This window comes from Culex pipiens, chromosome 1 (genome assembly GCF_016801865.2).
Source record: "Culex pipiens pallens isolate TS chromosome 1, TS_CPP_V2, whole genome shotgun sequence".
NCBI classification, from domain to species: domain Eukaryota; kingdom Metazoa; phylum Arthropoda; class Insecta; order Diptera; family Culicidae; genus Culex; species Culex pipiens.
Genome location: NC_068937.1, coordinates 28,950,933 through 28,968,329, shown reverse-complemented (window position 1 = coordinate 28,968,329; position 17,397 = coordinate 28,950,933). Strand labels below are relative to the sequence as shown.

Genomic DNA, 17,397 nt, shown 5'->3' with positions numbered 1-17,397 from the left:
TACCAGGAAGCGATGTGCCAGAGCGACGGGGAAACGACGGTTGCGTTATGGTGGAGGTGGGGACGAGCCAGCACCCACGATGAGGAAAGTCAAGATCAAGAAGCTGAAGAACTACAAAACAGCTGCTAAGGATGGTATCGGTGCGGAAGTTATCAAGATGGGACGGACCGGTTGATAGTCAAGATATAGGACACGGAACAGGTCAGGAAAGCCGGCAAATTTTGTTGTTGATTGGAGGATTTTATTGCAACGCTTGATGCGCGGTTTCGTTGGCGGGGAGATTGATGAGGGACCCTTGGAGGGACCAAATCTTTTTGCTCAGTCAAGTCTCCCTTCTACCAGAACGCCATTCAACGCGTGGAGTCGGTGCAGCGAAAGTTCGTCAAATATGCCCAACGTCACATCACCTGGCCTGATCCTTTAAATCCTCGGAGCTATGCTGAGCGTTGCAAAATGCTAAACCTTGATCCTCTCTCGGTAAGACGTGATGTTGCAAAGGCAGTGTTTGTAGCTGACCTCCTGCAGTCGTCCATTGATTGTCCCGCTGTTTTGCACCAGATCAATATTAACACCCGCCGGCGTGTACTTCGCAACCACTCCTTTTTGACGGTTCGCCGAGCTCTGACTAATTACGGACATAACGAACCAGTTTCTAGTATGTGTCGTATTTTTAACTTGTGCTCTGACCATTTCGACTTTGACCTATCCCGCGACAAAATCAAAATCCGTTTCCTTAATTTCCTCAAGTCCCTCCCCTGACGATATACATGTAGATTTTAGAACACTGTGATATTTTTGTTAATTTATTGAGTTAGTTTTAAAGTAACCCGTCTTGTATCATTTGAGTTTTGTGTACTTGTTGATGCGAAAAGACGAGTTGGTTTTGTGCCTTTTTGAGAGAGTATCTTGGAATATGCTAGACACATCTCAAGGGAGCTTTTGTCCACCTCCTAATGAAGAAAAAAAAATACATTGATAAATAGGATAAGTCCTCCTGTCGCCGCGCGAGCATAATAAATATTTGAAATCAGTCCAGCTCAATATCGATGATCAAAACGAAACGCAAGTGTCGCGAGGAGTCACAACATTTCTAAAATCAAGGTCAAAACCAAGTGGCGTCACAGCAAACCATAAGTGAGGATACAAAGAATCTATTGTTTTCAGCGCACAAGATGTAGAAAGTGCGAAGAAATCAGGCGAGATCGTACGATCGATTTCCAAGAATGTCTGGCATCTGCTCGGACTACATTATGTCAACTTAAAAGAAGGCGTGGTATACTCATTTTTAGTATGCCATCCTTTTCTATCCTAAAGGAGGAATGGACGAGAACGTTACAAATGCGTTCAATCGCTCTTAAAGATCCATAGAAGAATAACGGTAAATCTGGCAAGAATGATTTGAAATCTCAGGACATCTAAGTGTTGCTTGAAATGTAGGCAACCCGCTTAACTATTTGACCCTTTGGGGTACATGTTGAGTTCTAGGAGAAGATCGGATCAATTAATTAATAAACTAGGGCATCGAAGGGATGTACTCGGTCACGAAATTTCTCTACGTAGATATCGAATGCTAACGTAACATGATCAAGCACTAGGTGATTCATACATTGCTACTGTAACTTATCCAACCTGGAACAAAACCCTGTTGAAGATTCAATAAAATCAAGTTCGAAGATCATCCTACCAACGTGTTTCCCTCAGAAAGAAATACAAGTGGAGTCCAGTTATAGTTCAAAGTAATAGTGCAGTGGGTAAGGTGCAAAAGTGTCCCGAAGTAAGTACCTGGAGTGACATCGCCGAGGAAACCCTACCAGTGGATAGTTCCTGACCTTGCAACGCTGCAGGCTTACTCCAGAGGGCATGCTGCCCTGATAACTTGGCTGCGCAACACCTCCAAAAATATCACGAGCACCAGATCTCGACGCACCACCTGTTTATCAATTTCAAAGCTGCGAACGACTCAATCGATCGTGAAGAGCCGCGGATGATCATGCACGAGGACGGCTATCATGGGAAGCTGAAGTGCAGCGTAAAGATCTCGGGTGCGATTTCCGACCCGATCGAATCACGTACGGGACTGCAATAAGACGATGGTACCTCTGACATCTGTTTCTGCATTGGGGTAAAACATGTTATGAGGCGGGCACGATTGTCAACCAATCCAGCCAGTTCATCTGCTATGACGACGCCATGGAAATTGTCGGCAGAACGTTCGAGAATTAAACTAATCAAAGTATCTTCTGGCAGGAGTTGCCGAGTCCCTTCGGGCTCGCATAAGACCGAGCGAGACGATAAATGAAAACGAGTCAAGGTTGTAGGTTGGAGGTGGTAGAGTAGTTTTTGTACCTCGGATCGTTGGTGACGTCGAACAACAAGTGCAGCAGGGAAATTCGGAGGCGCATCATTACCGATGGTTGTGCCCATGTATCTAAGGCTGGTACAAATATTTTTAAAAGTTTTTGTCACCCCCCCCCCCCCCCCCTTCAAAATTGGCCCGAAAAATCAGGGGGCAAAAAAAATATTTTTACAATAAACTTCAAAATTTCAATGAAAATTCAAGTGCAACCAGCTGAAATCAAATTAAAATACATTCTCCTGCGTTTAAAATCATTTTTTGCATGTTTGGGTTTATTAAAAAATCTTAAGATTTTTAGAAAATTTTCGATGCAAAATCTTTTTTTTCGATACAATTTTTGTATTTGTCAGATCTTAGATTTTTTGAAAACTAATGATTGCAAAATAACTGAACTAGTGTAAAATGCATTTTTAAACACTTTTTTCATTTAAATGTGAAGATTATGGCTTGGTATTTAAATTTTTATATTTTTTTATTTTTTTGCCCCCCCCCTTGACCTCGGCTAGGGCCGAGGGACAAAAACTTTTTTAAATATTTGCATCGGCCTAAGCAAAAAAAAAATAAGTTTGCCCAAACAAGATTGAATTTCTTTGCACAAAGTGGGGACTAAACCTACCGATCCCAAACTTAAGCGAGTTGTTTAGGACCCGAAAAATGTCTGTGTTGGAAATGAACCATGTAGGTACAGCACGCTTTTCTTGGAGAATCGACTATCGTCATCGAAATGAAATTCAGATTTAATTTAGTAGATTTCAATTTCAGATCTCAATTGGGTCCTAAAATGAAGCTTAGATTGCTGATATTATTGTTCACAGCGATAAAGCTTATTTTTCTGAGTACAATGACCCTTTGTACGACCATAAAGAGCTTAAAATGGATTTTTAAATCAATTTTGAAAAATTAACCTCACGGTCCTTCTTGACAGAAAAGCTCCTACTTGACAGGTCGTTCCAAGGGGACCATAGCTGATCCATCGAAAAAATGTTGTCTTGTCAAAAAAAAAAGTTGCATTAAAATGAAAAAAAGTGATCATAAATGGTTTTTAATCGTGTTTTTTTCCGTTGTACATAAAAATTGGCATAGGGCTTTAGTACCCAATTAGGAAATTCAAAATACATTTCTAGTTCCAAACTGTCTTCCCCCTCATGATCATTCCAAAACTGATGTTGACAAAACGACGTAACTCTCGTAACGCCACCCTCCGCCCGGGCCCCGACCACCCACCGCTGACGTGCCCGCGCTCCATATCAGTGCAAAATGTAAACATCCCAGATTTGCTCTGGCCCACCCTCCCAGCTAGACCTCAGCTCATCAGCGCGGATCAATAAACAAAAATCTACCGGCGCGAGAAAATCGATACCAACCCTCCCAGGCGAGAAGACCTGGCCGTGCCAAACCTAGTTTTAAGCGCTTTTGTGGTAATCCGACAATCAAAATGAAGTCGAGTGAGTTAGTTGTTGATTTGAATTTAACTTGTTTTAGCTAATCTAATTTATTCGACAGAGTGGCCACTGGTTGCACTGGTGTGTCTGTTCCTAAGGACCGAGGCCATCGACTATCGAAGTTGGAGCTGCGAACCGTACGAGTTCTTCCTTGACTTCTATCGATGCTGTAGCGAATCTAAACTATCCGAAAGATCTGAACCGAGTTGGACGCCCACGACCTATGTTTTGTACGAGGTTAACCCTTCGGAGGGATTCAACCTGCGTCGGGACGTGTACATCCGAATGGCGGTCTTCATGCGAGGACTTCGCCGGATGCCCGGCTGGGAAAACACCAAACTGGTGTTGCCACCGTGGTCGGAGCTGCATCACTGGAGGTCAAACACGATAAACCAGCGCAATTTGACGTGGGGACACTTTTTCGATTTGGAATCGATGCGAAAGTTCACCGAGGTCATTGAGGCGGAACAGTTTTTTCGGGAGTTTGAGCGATGGTCGACCGGGAGTGGTCGACACGAGGCTAGAAACCCGGTCTCGATTAACGAGTACTACCGGTTGACCCACTTTGACGACATGTTTGAAAACGGAGTTTTTGTGGATAAGTTCGAGCAGACGCCCTGCACGAAGGCACTGACCAAAGACGCGCCGGGATTCATGCGACTGCACGCCACTTTTGAGATTGACGAGTTCTACTGCGTCCGGTTCCAGGGTGCGGCCACGCTACTCTACTCAATGTTCAAAAAGTTTGGCCCTGAGAGGCAGCCCGAAATCCGGACGATCTTCGTCGGGAACGCGGAAGTGGTACTTCACGACCACTGGGGCAACGTGGATTACTGGGAAGCTCGGAGGTCGATGCGGTTCAGCAAAACCCTCGTCAGCATAGCGGACGAGTTCCGGCTGCACAACTTCAACTCCAGCAACGAGCGAGACCGAGTGCAGCGACCGGCGTCCTGGACGGACGAAAGACCGTACCGAAAGGCAAAGGGCGGTGACTTCCTGTGCGCCCATCTGCGCCGTGCCGACTTCCTGTACGGCCGGGACAAAACCACCCCAACCCTGCACTCGGCCGCAGCTCAAATCAAAAAGAAACTCCTCGAGCTGGGTCTGCGCAAGGTGTACATCTCGTCCGACTGCCCCGGCATGGAGTTCAACGATCTGAAAAACTACCTCCGCCGCTTCAAAGTGGTCCGCTTCACGCCGGAAAGCCGCGCCCAGATGGACCAGCTGAAGGACGGCGGAGTGGCCATCATCGATCAGATCATCTGCTCCCAGGCGCGGTACTTTATCGGGACGTACGAATCCACCTTTACCTATCGGATCTACGAGGAGCGCGAAATACTGGGCTTCCCGCGGGATCTCACCTTCAACACGTTCTGCAAGCACGAGGAAGCGACCAACTGCGAGAAGAACGCCGTGTGGCCAATTCAGTACGAGTGAGGAGACTAGGTGGAGTAGGGACAATCAGTTGGGACCACGCAATCATCGCCACCGGGCAGTTTAGAGTAGCTGTAGAATGTTTAAACCCTTTTAATTCCAGCCAGTCATGTTCTTTTACAATGTATTCTTAAGTGTACTTTTAAGCGCCATGTGTAGTAATACTCAGCCATGTTCCGAGCAAAACGTGTCATATAAACATTAAATATAATATTTAAAAATAAAATTTTAATAGTTTACTTCGTTATTTCGAATAATAAAACCGATTTTGAGAGCGGCAACCCACATCAACGAATCATCTTTGCGATAAACTTTACGCAGTAGGCCTGGCCGCTTTAACGTTTGTGATGTTTCGATGCATTCTAATACAAAGGAGCACTACACATGTTAATAAATGACAAGAATGCTAGGCTTAATCTGACGTAAGGCTTTCTTGAGGACCCCTTCAAAAGTTTGATTAGATTAGAATAGAACCCTGTAAACTGACGGTGGCTACATCTGGAGCCAAATTTTATAATGTTATTAAAGAAATTATTAAAGCTCAGCAAACAAGAAAATACATTCCGAGACATGGTAATAAAAATAGTTCCCTAGATGAATGTCTTGTCCTCGTCGTCAGTGTCCCGTTTCCGTCAAACATTTTTCACAGTTGATTGACTACTTCTCAAAACGCTCTGGCTAGTGACTGCTTTCCAATAAATTTAAATAAGCCAATACCTCTTGGCTAGCAACTGTTCTCAATCGACAGCACCATTTTCACCCACTTTGCATAGTTTTCCACGAGACGGTCAGAAAATGCAACCGCCTCGCAATCATTAACAAATCCTCCCGCCAGATCAGAATTTACCATTAATTATTCATTTTTCCACCCTCCACCAACCGCCAAAAGATGTCCTCAAGGACAGTGGACACACGTGGACCCACTATAAAAGAGCCGTTAACTGCTCCCATTGATAACAGTGAACTTAAGCGTTTCTAAGCGATAACACAGCTTAAAAACTTTAGTATAAATATATCCAATTTAGCTCGTAGTTTGATAGTCCAATGAAATAATTACAGTGCAGCAAATATTGTGATTCTAGGCCCCAGAATCACAGTCGGTGTTTTTAAGTGGTTGTTTTGTGTAACCTATATAGGAGTGTCTAAATTTATTCTAACTTAGCCAAGAAATTTGCTGAAGAACCAACATGTCTGCCGGATCGGTTCTATTCCTAACCATCGTGTTCACTGGATACATTTACTGGAGTCTTGCGCAACCGTAAGTGGACTTTTCAAAATTGCAGTGGAATTGTTTTCTCCTCTTTTTTTTATTTTTCATACAAAAAAACTACATACTATGGACATGAAAGAATTTAAAAAAAGTATCACGAAATGCTTAACACATTTTGTGACCAAAGCGAGTTAAAATAACCTGAAAGTAACTTTTCAAAAAAAGTACTCCAAAATGATTTCAAATTTGACCATCAAAACATTATATTTCTCAACAACAATTCTTCTAAAAAGTGGTCAAAAAAATCTTATCGGCTTTTGTTAACCAAGGGGTTGGAAACTCTTGGAGCTATAATTATTATGTTACCCAGTATATCAAAATATATGTTAGTATACTTATTATTTCCTTTACATGTTTCCAGTATACTTACCAATATACTGAGAGTATCTTAATATACTAACCGTTTATTGCTTTTCGGTTAGTATACTAACAAGTATACTGGAATATCGTTAGTATACTCAGTATTCCTAAGTAATATTAGAGTTTCCAGCCCCTTGTTGTTAACATAATTGACTCTGATCGATATCTTAAGATTCTTAATTCCTTCCATTTAAAACATGCTTAATTATAAATCATTTGCACAGCTTTTAAGTGAGACTGATGGAACTTACAGAAAACCGTAAATCCGGAATATAAGACACGTTTTGCTCAAAATGAATGTTAAAAGGGGATCAAGTCACCCATAGCACATCGTAAACCGGGGTGATATTGAATTCAATTCTCAAATATAATTCAAACGGAAAGACTTTTGGGACCATCCATAAACCACGTGGACACTTGGGGGGGGGGAGGGGGGTACGGCGATTGTCCACGATCCATACAAAAGAGTTTATTTTTATATGGACAATTGTCCACGAGGGGGGGGGGGGGGGTTACAGAATCCCAAAAAAGTGTCCACGTGGTTTATGGATGGTCCCTTTGGACTCGACCTCCACCGATTTGGACCAAACTTGGAGGGAACGTTCATCTATCGATAGTTTACAGAAATCCCATGTTTGGTGCTAATTGGACCATCCCTCTTTCTTTGGCACAGCCCTCTTTTTTGACGATTTTCTATAAAAAGTTTATTCTTTTACTCGTAACTTTCCAACTTTTAGACCAAAAGAATTTCTTGTGGTTGCATTTTATAGGAAATTGTCCAAGAAATAAATTAAAAATAAAATATCAACTCTCAAATGCCTTTCAATATTATTTCTTTGCGGTTTATTGTTTAAATCGTGATTTTCATCCATTCTTTGTATTTATTTATATTTTATTTGATCACCACCATGTTCCCCGGACAATTTTACTTAAGAATCAATGCATATCTCAAACTAAACCAAACCGTTACCAAGAAACAGTCCTTCAAAAATAAAAATAAAACTCTAAATTTCCTATGCAAAACTGGTTGCGCCATGTTCGAATTGCAAACCCCTGAAAGTAGGCCTTGAGCGCAAGCGTATAGGCCTCGTGCTTATTTTTGTACAGGAAATTCAGAGTTTTTATTTTTGAAGGGCTATTTCTTGGCATTGATTGTTATGTAAAATTGTCCGGAGAACACGATGGTGATCAAATAAAATATAAATAAATATAAGGAATAAAGGTTTTTCCACGCGGTCTGCAATATTGTAAAAGAAACAGACCACACTTGTATTGAATCATATTTTTCTTGTTATTTTACTACCATTTTTACCTGCTGCGTGGAAAAGGCCTGGGTGTTAAATAAATATTGCATTATTTTATGAAATTTTATGTGATTTTACACCCTGAAATATGTAGCCCATCAGTATGGGAAACCTACTTGCCCGAAATGTGCGTTTATCCTTACAGTTTGATGGCCGAGCGGGCTAAGTCGCCTCTCCATTCTATTGGTGCTGGGTTTGAATCCCGTCGGTTGCAACTTTTTACTTGTGTTTGCAAAAATTGTACATGCAGTGTGTAATATTGAGTGTTTATTTTGACGAAGGTGTTGTGCATGCTTTTGCATGCGATTTTAGCATCGGATTTTTTGCTGTGTGAGCAAATGATTTGAGTGAGCTAACAGACAATTTTAGTTTGAATATTTGCTAGGCGCAAAGCGAGCTGTCTGGCAAAATAAGTGTACAGATCAGTTAATAGCTTGACTGCATGTAAAAATTCATACAACTACAATAAAATGTATAATTTTTCTAAATGTATAACCTCAAATCGTACTTTTGCCTTCCTCACTGAGGTAAGGCTATAATCCTGCTCTAAAAATGAACTTTTTATTAAAAGCTCGAAGACCCACCTTCATGTGTACATATCGACTCAGAATCAAAAACTGAACAAATGTCTGTGTGTGTGTATGTGTGTGTGTATGTGTGTGTGTATGTATGTATGTGACCAAAATTCTCACTGAGTTTTCTCAGCACTGGCTGAACCGATTTTGACCAAACCAGTTGCAATCGACTTGATATAGGGTCCCATACATCGCTATTGAATTGTTTGAAGTTTCGTTAACTAGTTCAAAAGTTATGTATAAAAATGTGTATTCACATATATCCGGATCTCATTTATATGCATGTAAACGATGTCCGGATCCATCATCCGACCCATCGTTGGTTAGGTAATCGAGAGACCTTTCCAATGAGTCCACAACATTGAAGATCTGGCAACCCTGTCTCGAGTTATGACCACTTAAGTGATATTTATGCACTTTTTTGAAGCCGGATCTCAATTAAATGTATGCAAACGATGTCCGGATCCATCATCCGACCAATTGTTGGTTAGGTTATCGAAAGACCTTTCCAACAAGCTTACAACATTGAAGATCTGGCAACTCTGTCTCGAGTTATGACCACTTAAGTGATATTTATGTACTTTTTTGAAGCCGGATCTCAATTAAATGTATGCAAACGATGTCCGGATCCATCATCCGACCCATCGTTGGTTAGGTAATCGAGAGACCTTTCCAATGAGTCCACAACATTGAAGATCTGGCAACCCTGTCTCGAGTTATGACCACTTAAGTGATATTTATGTACTTTTTTGAAGCCGGATCTCAATTAAATGTATGCAAACGATGTCCGGATCCATTATTCGACCCATCGTTGGTTAGGTTATCAAAAGACCTTTCCAACAAGCTTACAACATTGAAGATCTGGCAACCCTGTCTCGAGTTATGACCACTTAAGTGATATTTATGTACTTTTTTGAAGCCGGATCGCAATTAAATGTATGCAAACGATGTCCGGATCCATCATCCGACCCATCGTTGGTTAGGTAATCGAGAGACCTTTCCAATGAGTCCACAACATTGAAGATCTGGCAACCCTGTCTCGAGTTATGACCACTTAAGTGATATTTATGTACTTTTTTGAAGCCGGATCTCAATTAAATGTATGCAAACGATGTCCGGATCCATCATCCGACCCATCGTTGGTTAGGTAATCAAAAAACCTTTCCAATGAGTCCACAACATTGAAGATCTGGCAACCCTGTCTCGAGTTATGACCACTTAAGTGATATTTATGTACTTTTTTGAAGCCGGATCTCAATTAAATGTATGCAAACGATGTCCGGATCCATCATCCGACCCATCGTTGGTTAGGTAATCGAGAGACCTTTCCAATGAGTCCACAACATTGAAGATCTGGCAACCCTGTCTCGAGTTATGACCACTTAAGTGATATTTATGTACTTTTTTGAAGCCAGATCTCAATTAAATGTATGCAAACGATGTCCGGATCCATCATCCGACCCATCGTTGGTTAGGTAATCGAGAGACCTTTCCAATGAGTCCACAACATTGAAGATCTGGCAACCCTGTCTCGAGTTATGACCACTTAAGTGATATTTATGTACTTTTTTGAAGCCAGATCTCAATTAAATGTATGCAAACGATGTCCGGATCCATCATCCGACCCATCGTTGGTTAGGTAATCGAGAGACCTTTCCAATGAGTCCACAACATTGAAGATCTGGCAACCCTGTCTCGAGTTATGACCACTTAAGTGATATTTATGTACTTTTTTGAAGCCGGATCTCAATTAAATGTATGCAAACGATGTCCGGATCCATCATCCGACCCATCGTTGGTTAGGTAATCGAGAAACCTTTCCAATGAGTCCACAACATTGAAGATCTGGCAACCCTGTCTCGAGTTATGACCACTTAAGTGATATTTATGTACTTTTTTGAAGCCGGATCTCAATTAAATGTATGCAAACGATGTCTGGATCCATCACCCGACCTATCGTTTGTTAGGAAATTGAGAGACCTTTCCAACGAATCCATAACATTGAACATCTGGCAATCCTGTCTCGAGTTATGACCACTTAAGTTATATCTGGGTACTAATTTTTCTGGATCTAAAAAATTGCTGAAATATGTGTCCAAACCACTCATATTACCCATTGTTGGTAAAAAGTGAGGAAGGCATCAACCACATAGTTAAGTTAGTTTTTTGTTGTACTTTTTGTTAAGAAGTATTTTTGGTCAAAGTGTTTGGACAGTATGTAAAATTAATTCATAGTCCACAATCTAAAAATCTCTTTAAAAATTGCCTCTGTGACCAGTTTGAGAGAGTTTGGTTTGACTTTGGCTTTGACACATTAAGTTGAATTAAAACAAATCATAAGGAATTAAGATTTTCATAACAAATAACTTCTATAAAGCAAGTCATACTGGTTTCAGCTCTTGGACAAAATGGTAAAGATACTTGATTTTGTTACGCTTTGTCATTGCACAGAAACGTGATTTAAATTATACGATAAATTAACATTATTTCTCGATCACTCTTTTATTTTTCATATTTAACCTGCTATCACCCATTGATACACCAATGCTGCATTAATCTTTCACTTCAAATTCAAATTTCTAATTCTTCTTGCAAAAACCTAACAATTCAATTGTCATCTTATTTGATCATGGCAAACAAAAAGAAAAATCTAAATTTTGCGCTTGATTTTTTTCACATGAAATAAATTCTATTATTCTTTAAAAGTTTACCTGAATTAAAACAGTTTATTTTCATTAATAATATCATCAGAAATACATCTTGATATTAAGTTTGCTGATCGTTTAATACATTCTATATGAACTGAACAATGAATTAAACAATATCATGTTGAATTTCTTCATTTATTATGTTTTCCATTTTTTCCGGGAAAATTAGAAGTTTACCAAGTGCACACCAGCCTTTTCTGTCCTTAATCGCAATGAAAATTTCCAATATTTGGCTGGGATTGTGTCTATGGGTATGCTATTTGCCCGTGAAAAATAAATTGAAAAATTAAAGCGTGTTATTTTTGTGGGCAAAAATCATTTTTTCACAATTTTGTTAGTAAATTTCATATTTGGAATACAAACATAACTAGTATGCAGCTTGATAACTGAGGTAATTACTAGTAAAATCGTGTAAAGATATTCACTGAATTGTTTCTCTAAATTGTATTGTGGATTTAGCTGGTAGCTGGATTTTCTACGGATTTTCTACATTGGAAACGGTCGTGGATAGACCTAGGGGTTTCCAAATGGTGTAAAAAAGCTCAATTCTACACCCAACTGGCAGTCGCATGATTGTGATGCATGGCGGCATGAAAGTATATCAGAATCTGCATGAAATCTGTCCTCATGCATTTTTTGCGATATAGGAGTATGACATTTTTGCCCGTTACCGACAATTATCGACATTACCGACGGCTTTTTGGTTGTATTTGACAAAAAAACACTTAGCAGAACGAGGATTGAACCACCAACTTCTTGGTTATTGATCCGACACGCTACCACCGCGCCATGGACGCTTGATGAAAAGTGGGTGAAAGAGCACCAACATACACCCAAAGGAAAAATATATCTCAAAATCTGCAACAGTGGATTTGCTGCAGAAAATGTCATATTTTATAACATTTTTTGCAGCAAGCCCCTAGATCATTTTTGCCCGCGTGTAAACATTTCAGTGATCTGCAGTTCTCACCAACACATATAACGCTGGCCCGTCCCCGAGCAACACTCCAAAGAGAAGCATATGTTGGTGCTCTTTCACTCACTTTTCATCAAGCGTCCATGGCGCGGTGGTAGCGTGTCGGATTAATAACCAAGAAATTGGTGGTTCAATCCTCGTTCAGATAAGGGTTTTTTTTGTGAAATACAACCAAAAAGCCGTCGGTAATGTCGATAATTGTCGGTAACGGGCAAAAATGTCATACCCCTATATCGCAAAAAATGCATGAGGACAGTTTTCATGCAGATTCTGATATACTTTCATGCCGCCATGCATCACAATCATGCGATCGCCGTTTGGGTGTATGCTTCTCTTTGGAGTGTTGCTCGGGGACGGGCCAGCTTTATATGTGTTGGTGAGAACTGCAGATCGCTGAAATTTTTACACGCGGGCAAAAATAATCTACGGGCTTGCTGCAAAAAATGTTATAAAATATGACATTTTCTGCAGCAAATCCAATGTTGCAGATTTTGAGATATATTTTTCCTTTGGGTGTAGAAAAAATATGGATTAAAATTTTGATTTTTAGTCACTTCTCTGACATCAGGTATAATTGTTTGAACATGCTCGATTTTTTTTATTCAGTCGGAAAAATATTATTTTTCATGAAAAAAGCTTCATTTTCATCCACATGACTTCCCCTAATTCTGGCTCGATGCCGCCATCATGCGACCGCGTGCTCCGTTTGTTTATCAACAAAGCCGCCGCCAAAGTTTTCAAATACACGCAACCCCCGGTGGTTGGTCACTTTTTCGTTTGACACTTTTTTAGTTTGTACCCGTACGTTACGTGTACGTTGGTTGATCAAAGTCAAACTAAAAAGTGACGAACTGTCACTTTTTACACGGCGCTCACGCACACTATCAAAACAAACGTTTGGTAGTGTGTGTGAACTCCGTGTAAAAGGGGTGTCAAACTAGAAATTTACCCCGTTCGTTTGACAACAGTAGGTGTCAAATCATCGGGGTTTGAGTGTAATAACCTCAAATAAGGCTGTTTTTTTTAATTTGAAATTATCGAAACTTTTAACTACGTGTCAAAAAATACTCTTCAAATAATTTCTTTTTGATTTACCGTGGAATTTGTTGTATTTTGGCTGAAAATCAACTCCCTAAACAAAAATAGGTGGAATAGTTCATTGACAAATCATTAGATCCAATGCACAATCTTGCCCCGTACAGTGCGCACACTTACCCCAAGGCCTATATCTCGAATCTTGGCTCGAGCCCAAATTCTCAATGGGAAGCGACGAAATGTCACCAGTGATGCCAGGAAACTTCCACAAAAACTGTCACTTTTCGTGAGTGATCGCTTAAAATTTTGTCACAAATGGCAGCACTAGGCAGACACAAGAGAGCGCTGAAAAAAAAAACTCAGCCGATAATAGAAATTGGGTTGGTTGCAGTGCATTCTCATCAGACCAGAATACACCTGAGAAATATTTTTGTAAAATGCTTGTAAAAAGAATTCGAATAACTTTTAGTAAAAGTCAAGTTAAACAGAAATGTTCACAAAAAGCTGCTCTACGGATGGGTGTACTTAGTTTTAGTAAATGTCAAGGAACACTCCAGATTATCCAGCATCATTCAGACATAAACTAATCGGTGCTGGGAATGGGTATATGTCCCTTACTTATTTGTTCTGAAATTTCATCCACTTCCAGCACCAATGTCCTGGAGATCCGCTGCAAGCTGTACGCCCGTCCCGGCGTCCAAGACACCGGCGAGTGCCCTCACGGTGCCGAACTAAACCCGTGCGGCAAGCTGTCCTGCTTGAGCGTAAGTACCCGAATCAACTGCCACTACTTGTTTCGCTTTCCAACTTTAATGGTTTGCGTCTTGGGCGTATCTTAGTACTGCATTGCGATAACAGATGGCGCACTTGTTTTTTTTTTCCTTCATTGCAGGGCGTCGGCGACAAGTGCGGCGAAAACTTTGCCGGCATCATCATGTACGGCAAGTGCGCCAGCGGGCTGATGTGCTGCGGCGGCCAGTGCGTGGGCTGCAAGAACGGCATCTGCGACCACCGGCTGTGCCCGCCGAAGCTGATGGCCGGCACCCATCACCAGTTTGGCGGGGTCGGGCAGCAGCAGCCGCCCGCGATCTTTCCCTCGCTGTACAAGATGTTCGACTACTACAGCAGCGAGACGGAGTAAGGCGGGGGAGGAGGTGGAGGAAGGAGGGAAACAGGAAACCGGTAGACTGATTCGCATGTAGGTGTCGCACTGTAGCGTGTTGGCCTTTTTATCGGGGCTAGATTTTTTGACAGTTAGCCGATAAAACGGCCAATTTGGCATTGTGTATGTTTAGCTTCGCAATGGTAGCCGAATTTTTATTAGAGTTGTCAATCGACAGAGCAACAGGACTAGGAAACGTACAAAAAAGCCAGGAGCGAGTAGAGCTAGTGACAGCAACTTATAGCGCAAACATATATTTAACCAAAGAGCCCCCTATCTATACTTATCTAATCGAAAATACGGAGAAATTGGATGTGATATTACCCCGTACGAATAAAGCAAATTGAATTAAATTCAAAACGAGATTTTTTATTTAGTGTTTTTTTTTTCAACTTTTAGTTACAATCATGTTGCGTTTAGATGTCAAATTTATCGTTTGTTTTTTTAGTGCCCGCCCTCTTTCCCACAAGTCCTTTTTATTTAGAAAAAAATCTCGCAAAAGTTTGGTTGATTTATGTTCAGTTTGAGATTTAGTGTTTGGTTTGGTTTTTAAGTTGTAAAATGTTTAAATTAGGTTTAAATTTGTTGGTTGTTGTTTTGTTGCGATTTTTATACAATTTTAAACTGGTTTTGTTTGAGTTTTTAAATAAATGTTTTATCGTATCAGTCTTGTAATGTTTTATCAGTCTTATTTTCGCGTTATGATATTTAAAATATCAAGTTGCGTATTTGAATAGTACGTTTTCAAGCTTTTAGCTATTTCGTATGTGTAACTTTTAAGTTAGGTAGAATAAATTTCATGTTTTAACTAATTTAATTTTGTTTTTCAGAGGAATTATCAACAATTTAATTTTAGAAAATTTCTATTAATCGATTTTGCAAAATTCAAGAACCAGACTCTAACGATCCAACCTAGCTAATCCAACAAAAAAAGCTGCCAAGACGCGGAAATCCCCCGTTGCCCACCGGTCTCTTCCCGCTGGCCGCTCCCGGCACGCGGTCCGCGTCCGGAGCTCTTCCCGCTTGCCGACCGGCGAGATCCGCGGCACCCGTTGGGCAATGCTCTCTTCCCGCTGGCCACCTTGGACGCGGTCCACGTCCAAAGCTCTTCCCGCTTGCCGAGCATGCCGATGATCCTACTCCTCCGGTACCCAGGAACACCCCAGCTGGAAAACGGGCGGGGCACCTCTTCCCGCGGCTTACGGCCTCCTCTTCGCGCTTGCCGGTGCCCACGGCCCGGAAGTAACCGTACTTCCTCAAGGTCAACGTCAACGTCTCGTCCGGAAGGAAGACCGAGGGTGGTTGTGTGAGGTTAGGTTTTGTGCGGTTTGTTTTTGTTTTTTAGTGGCGGAGTTGGAACTGGAGAGAAAAAGGTCAATTTCTCGAGGCACCCCTTCCGGTATCTTCGGATGTGGCATCCAAGGCCTCGAGGTTAAAGGCACTGCGCTGGCTACAGAACCAGGCGCGGCCAGTATTGGAAAACGGTCGTCGATAACAGTGGTACAGCTTCTCGAGAGATAGGAAGAAATATTAGTTTTAGATGTGCGTTTTTTTTCGGTATTTATGATACTGCTTCCGCTGGTAGTTTTAGTAGTCTCGAACAGGAATTTGTGTGCGCAGGTATTTTTTCTTTTTTTTCTCGTCGCCTAATCCTAGAAAAAATTCCCATTGGAGAATGGTTTGAGGATGAGGTTTGGAACGCCGTCCAAAGATTTGCCAGACCGCAAAAGGGTGCCTCTCCGGACCCGGGTCGCCCCCGGAGGATCCGTCCCCGGGTGAAATCGAGTCTTTTTCCGCGGATAGGATTGGTGAGGGATTCAAAGTGTCTATCTCTCTCGGTGTCCTAGCCAGAAAAAGTGTTTGTTTCGTCAGTCCACGGCACAGTCTCTCACAATCAGGCGAAACGATCCCAACTCCTTGCGTGAGTGATCTCTCCTCGAAACTCCTTCCCGCTGCGAACTCTCAGCAACCTCGAACCCAGGAAACGGCGGAACTGACCGATCCGATGAAGTCTGTTTATGGGCAGTGGGTCCAGGCGTGGAGTCCAAAGCTTAAACAGCCTTCTGATGACCTCCAGAAGAAATCGTCGCAAACAGTACAAACGGAAAAACGGAACAGGCCTCGTCGGCGTCGTCGTCGTGCACAGAAAACTGCCCCGAACCCGGAAGCAGATGGCAGATAAACGTGGTGCTTCTTACAGCGTAGCATTCCTCAGCAAAGTCTGTTTATGGGCAGTGTCCCCCCGCTTTGGACAAGAGGGTCGCGCGGGGGAACGAAAGCTTAAACAGCCTTTCTTCGGCAGACAACTGGAGCCCAAAAAGGGGGGGTGGGCCCACTTCCGCAGTTGATTCCAAAAACGAACGCAATCGGTTTTCTCGATGGTCCTTCATGTTGTTGACGGGTCGAGTCTGTTTATGGGCAGTGCCCCCTCCCAGAGATTGGGCACTGGAGGAGGGGGAGCGAAAGCTTAAACAGCCTCTCTCCGTCGATGGCGTCGGGCTCGTCCGAAATGGCGGACGCGATGATCCAACGTGGGTAACTTGTGTAACATTGTGTAACTTCAGGCAGCTCCTCACCACGAAGTGGCGAAACGCTCGAAACTTGGTTTACTTTGGAGCTTTCCAAACAGCTTCTTTCCGCAAATTGTGTAATCACTTTTTACGCTTTTTAACTTTTAAGCGGCATTTTGCCTTATTTTGGTTTGATGTAAACTTTTTCAATCACTTTTGAACAGCTTCCTTCTTCATTGATAATTTCAGATTTTCGTCATTCATC

The 17,397-nt window shown here is 41.8% G+C and overlaps 2 protein-coding genes across 2 annotated transcripts; both read left to right on the top strand.

Moving 5' to 3' along the window:
* Nucleotides 1–3,570: 3,570 nt before the first annotated feature.
* LOC120413709 (GDP-fucose protein O-fucosyltransferase 2) lies at nt 3,571–5,458 on the top strand. Its single transcript, XM_039574630.2, has 2 exons — nt 3,571–3,801; nt 3,860–5,458. The coding sequence occupies exons 1-2, from the start codon at nt 3,792–3,794 to the stop codon at nt 5,233–5,235; spliced, it is 1,386 nt and encodes a 461-aa protein (XP_039430564.1). The 5' UTR covers nt 3,571–3,791; the 3' UTR covers nt 5,236–5,458.
* Nucleotides 5,459–6,173: 715 nt separating this feature from the next.
* Nucleotides 6,174–16,709, top strand: LOC120413739 (uncharacterized). Its single transcript, XM_039574665.2, has 3 exons — nt 6,174–6,490; nt 14,110–14,224; nt 14,353–16,709. Exons 1-3 carry the CDS (start codon nt 6,420–6,422, stop codon nt 14,599–14,601), a joined length of 435 nt encoding a protein of 144 aa, XP_039430599.1. The 5' UTR covers nt 6,174–6,419; the 3' UTR covers nt 14,602–16,709.
* The last annotated feature ends 688 nt before the right edge of the window (nt 16,710–17,397 follow it).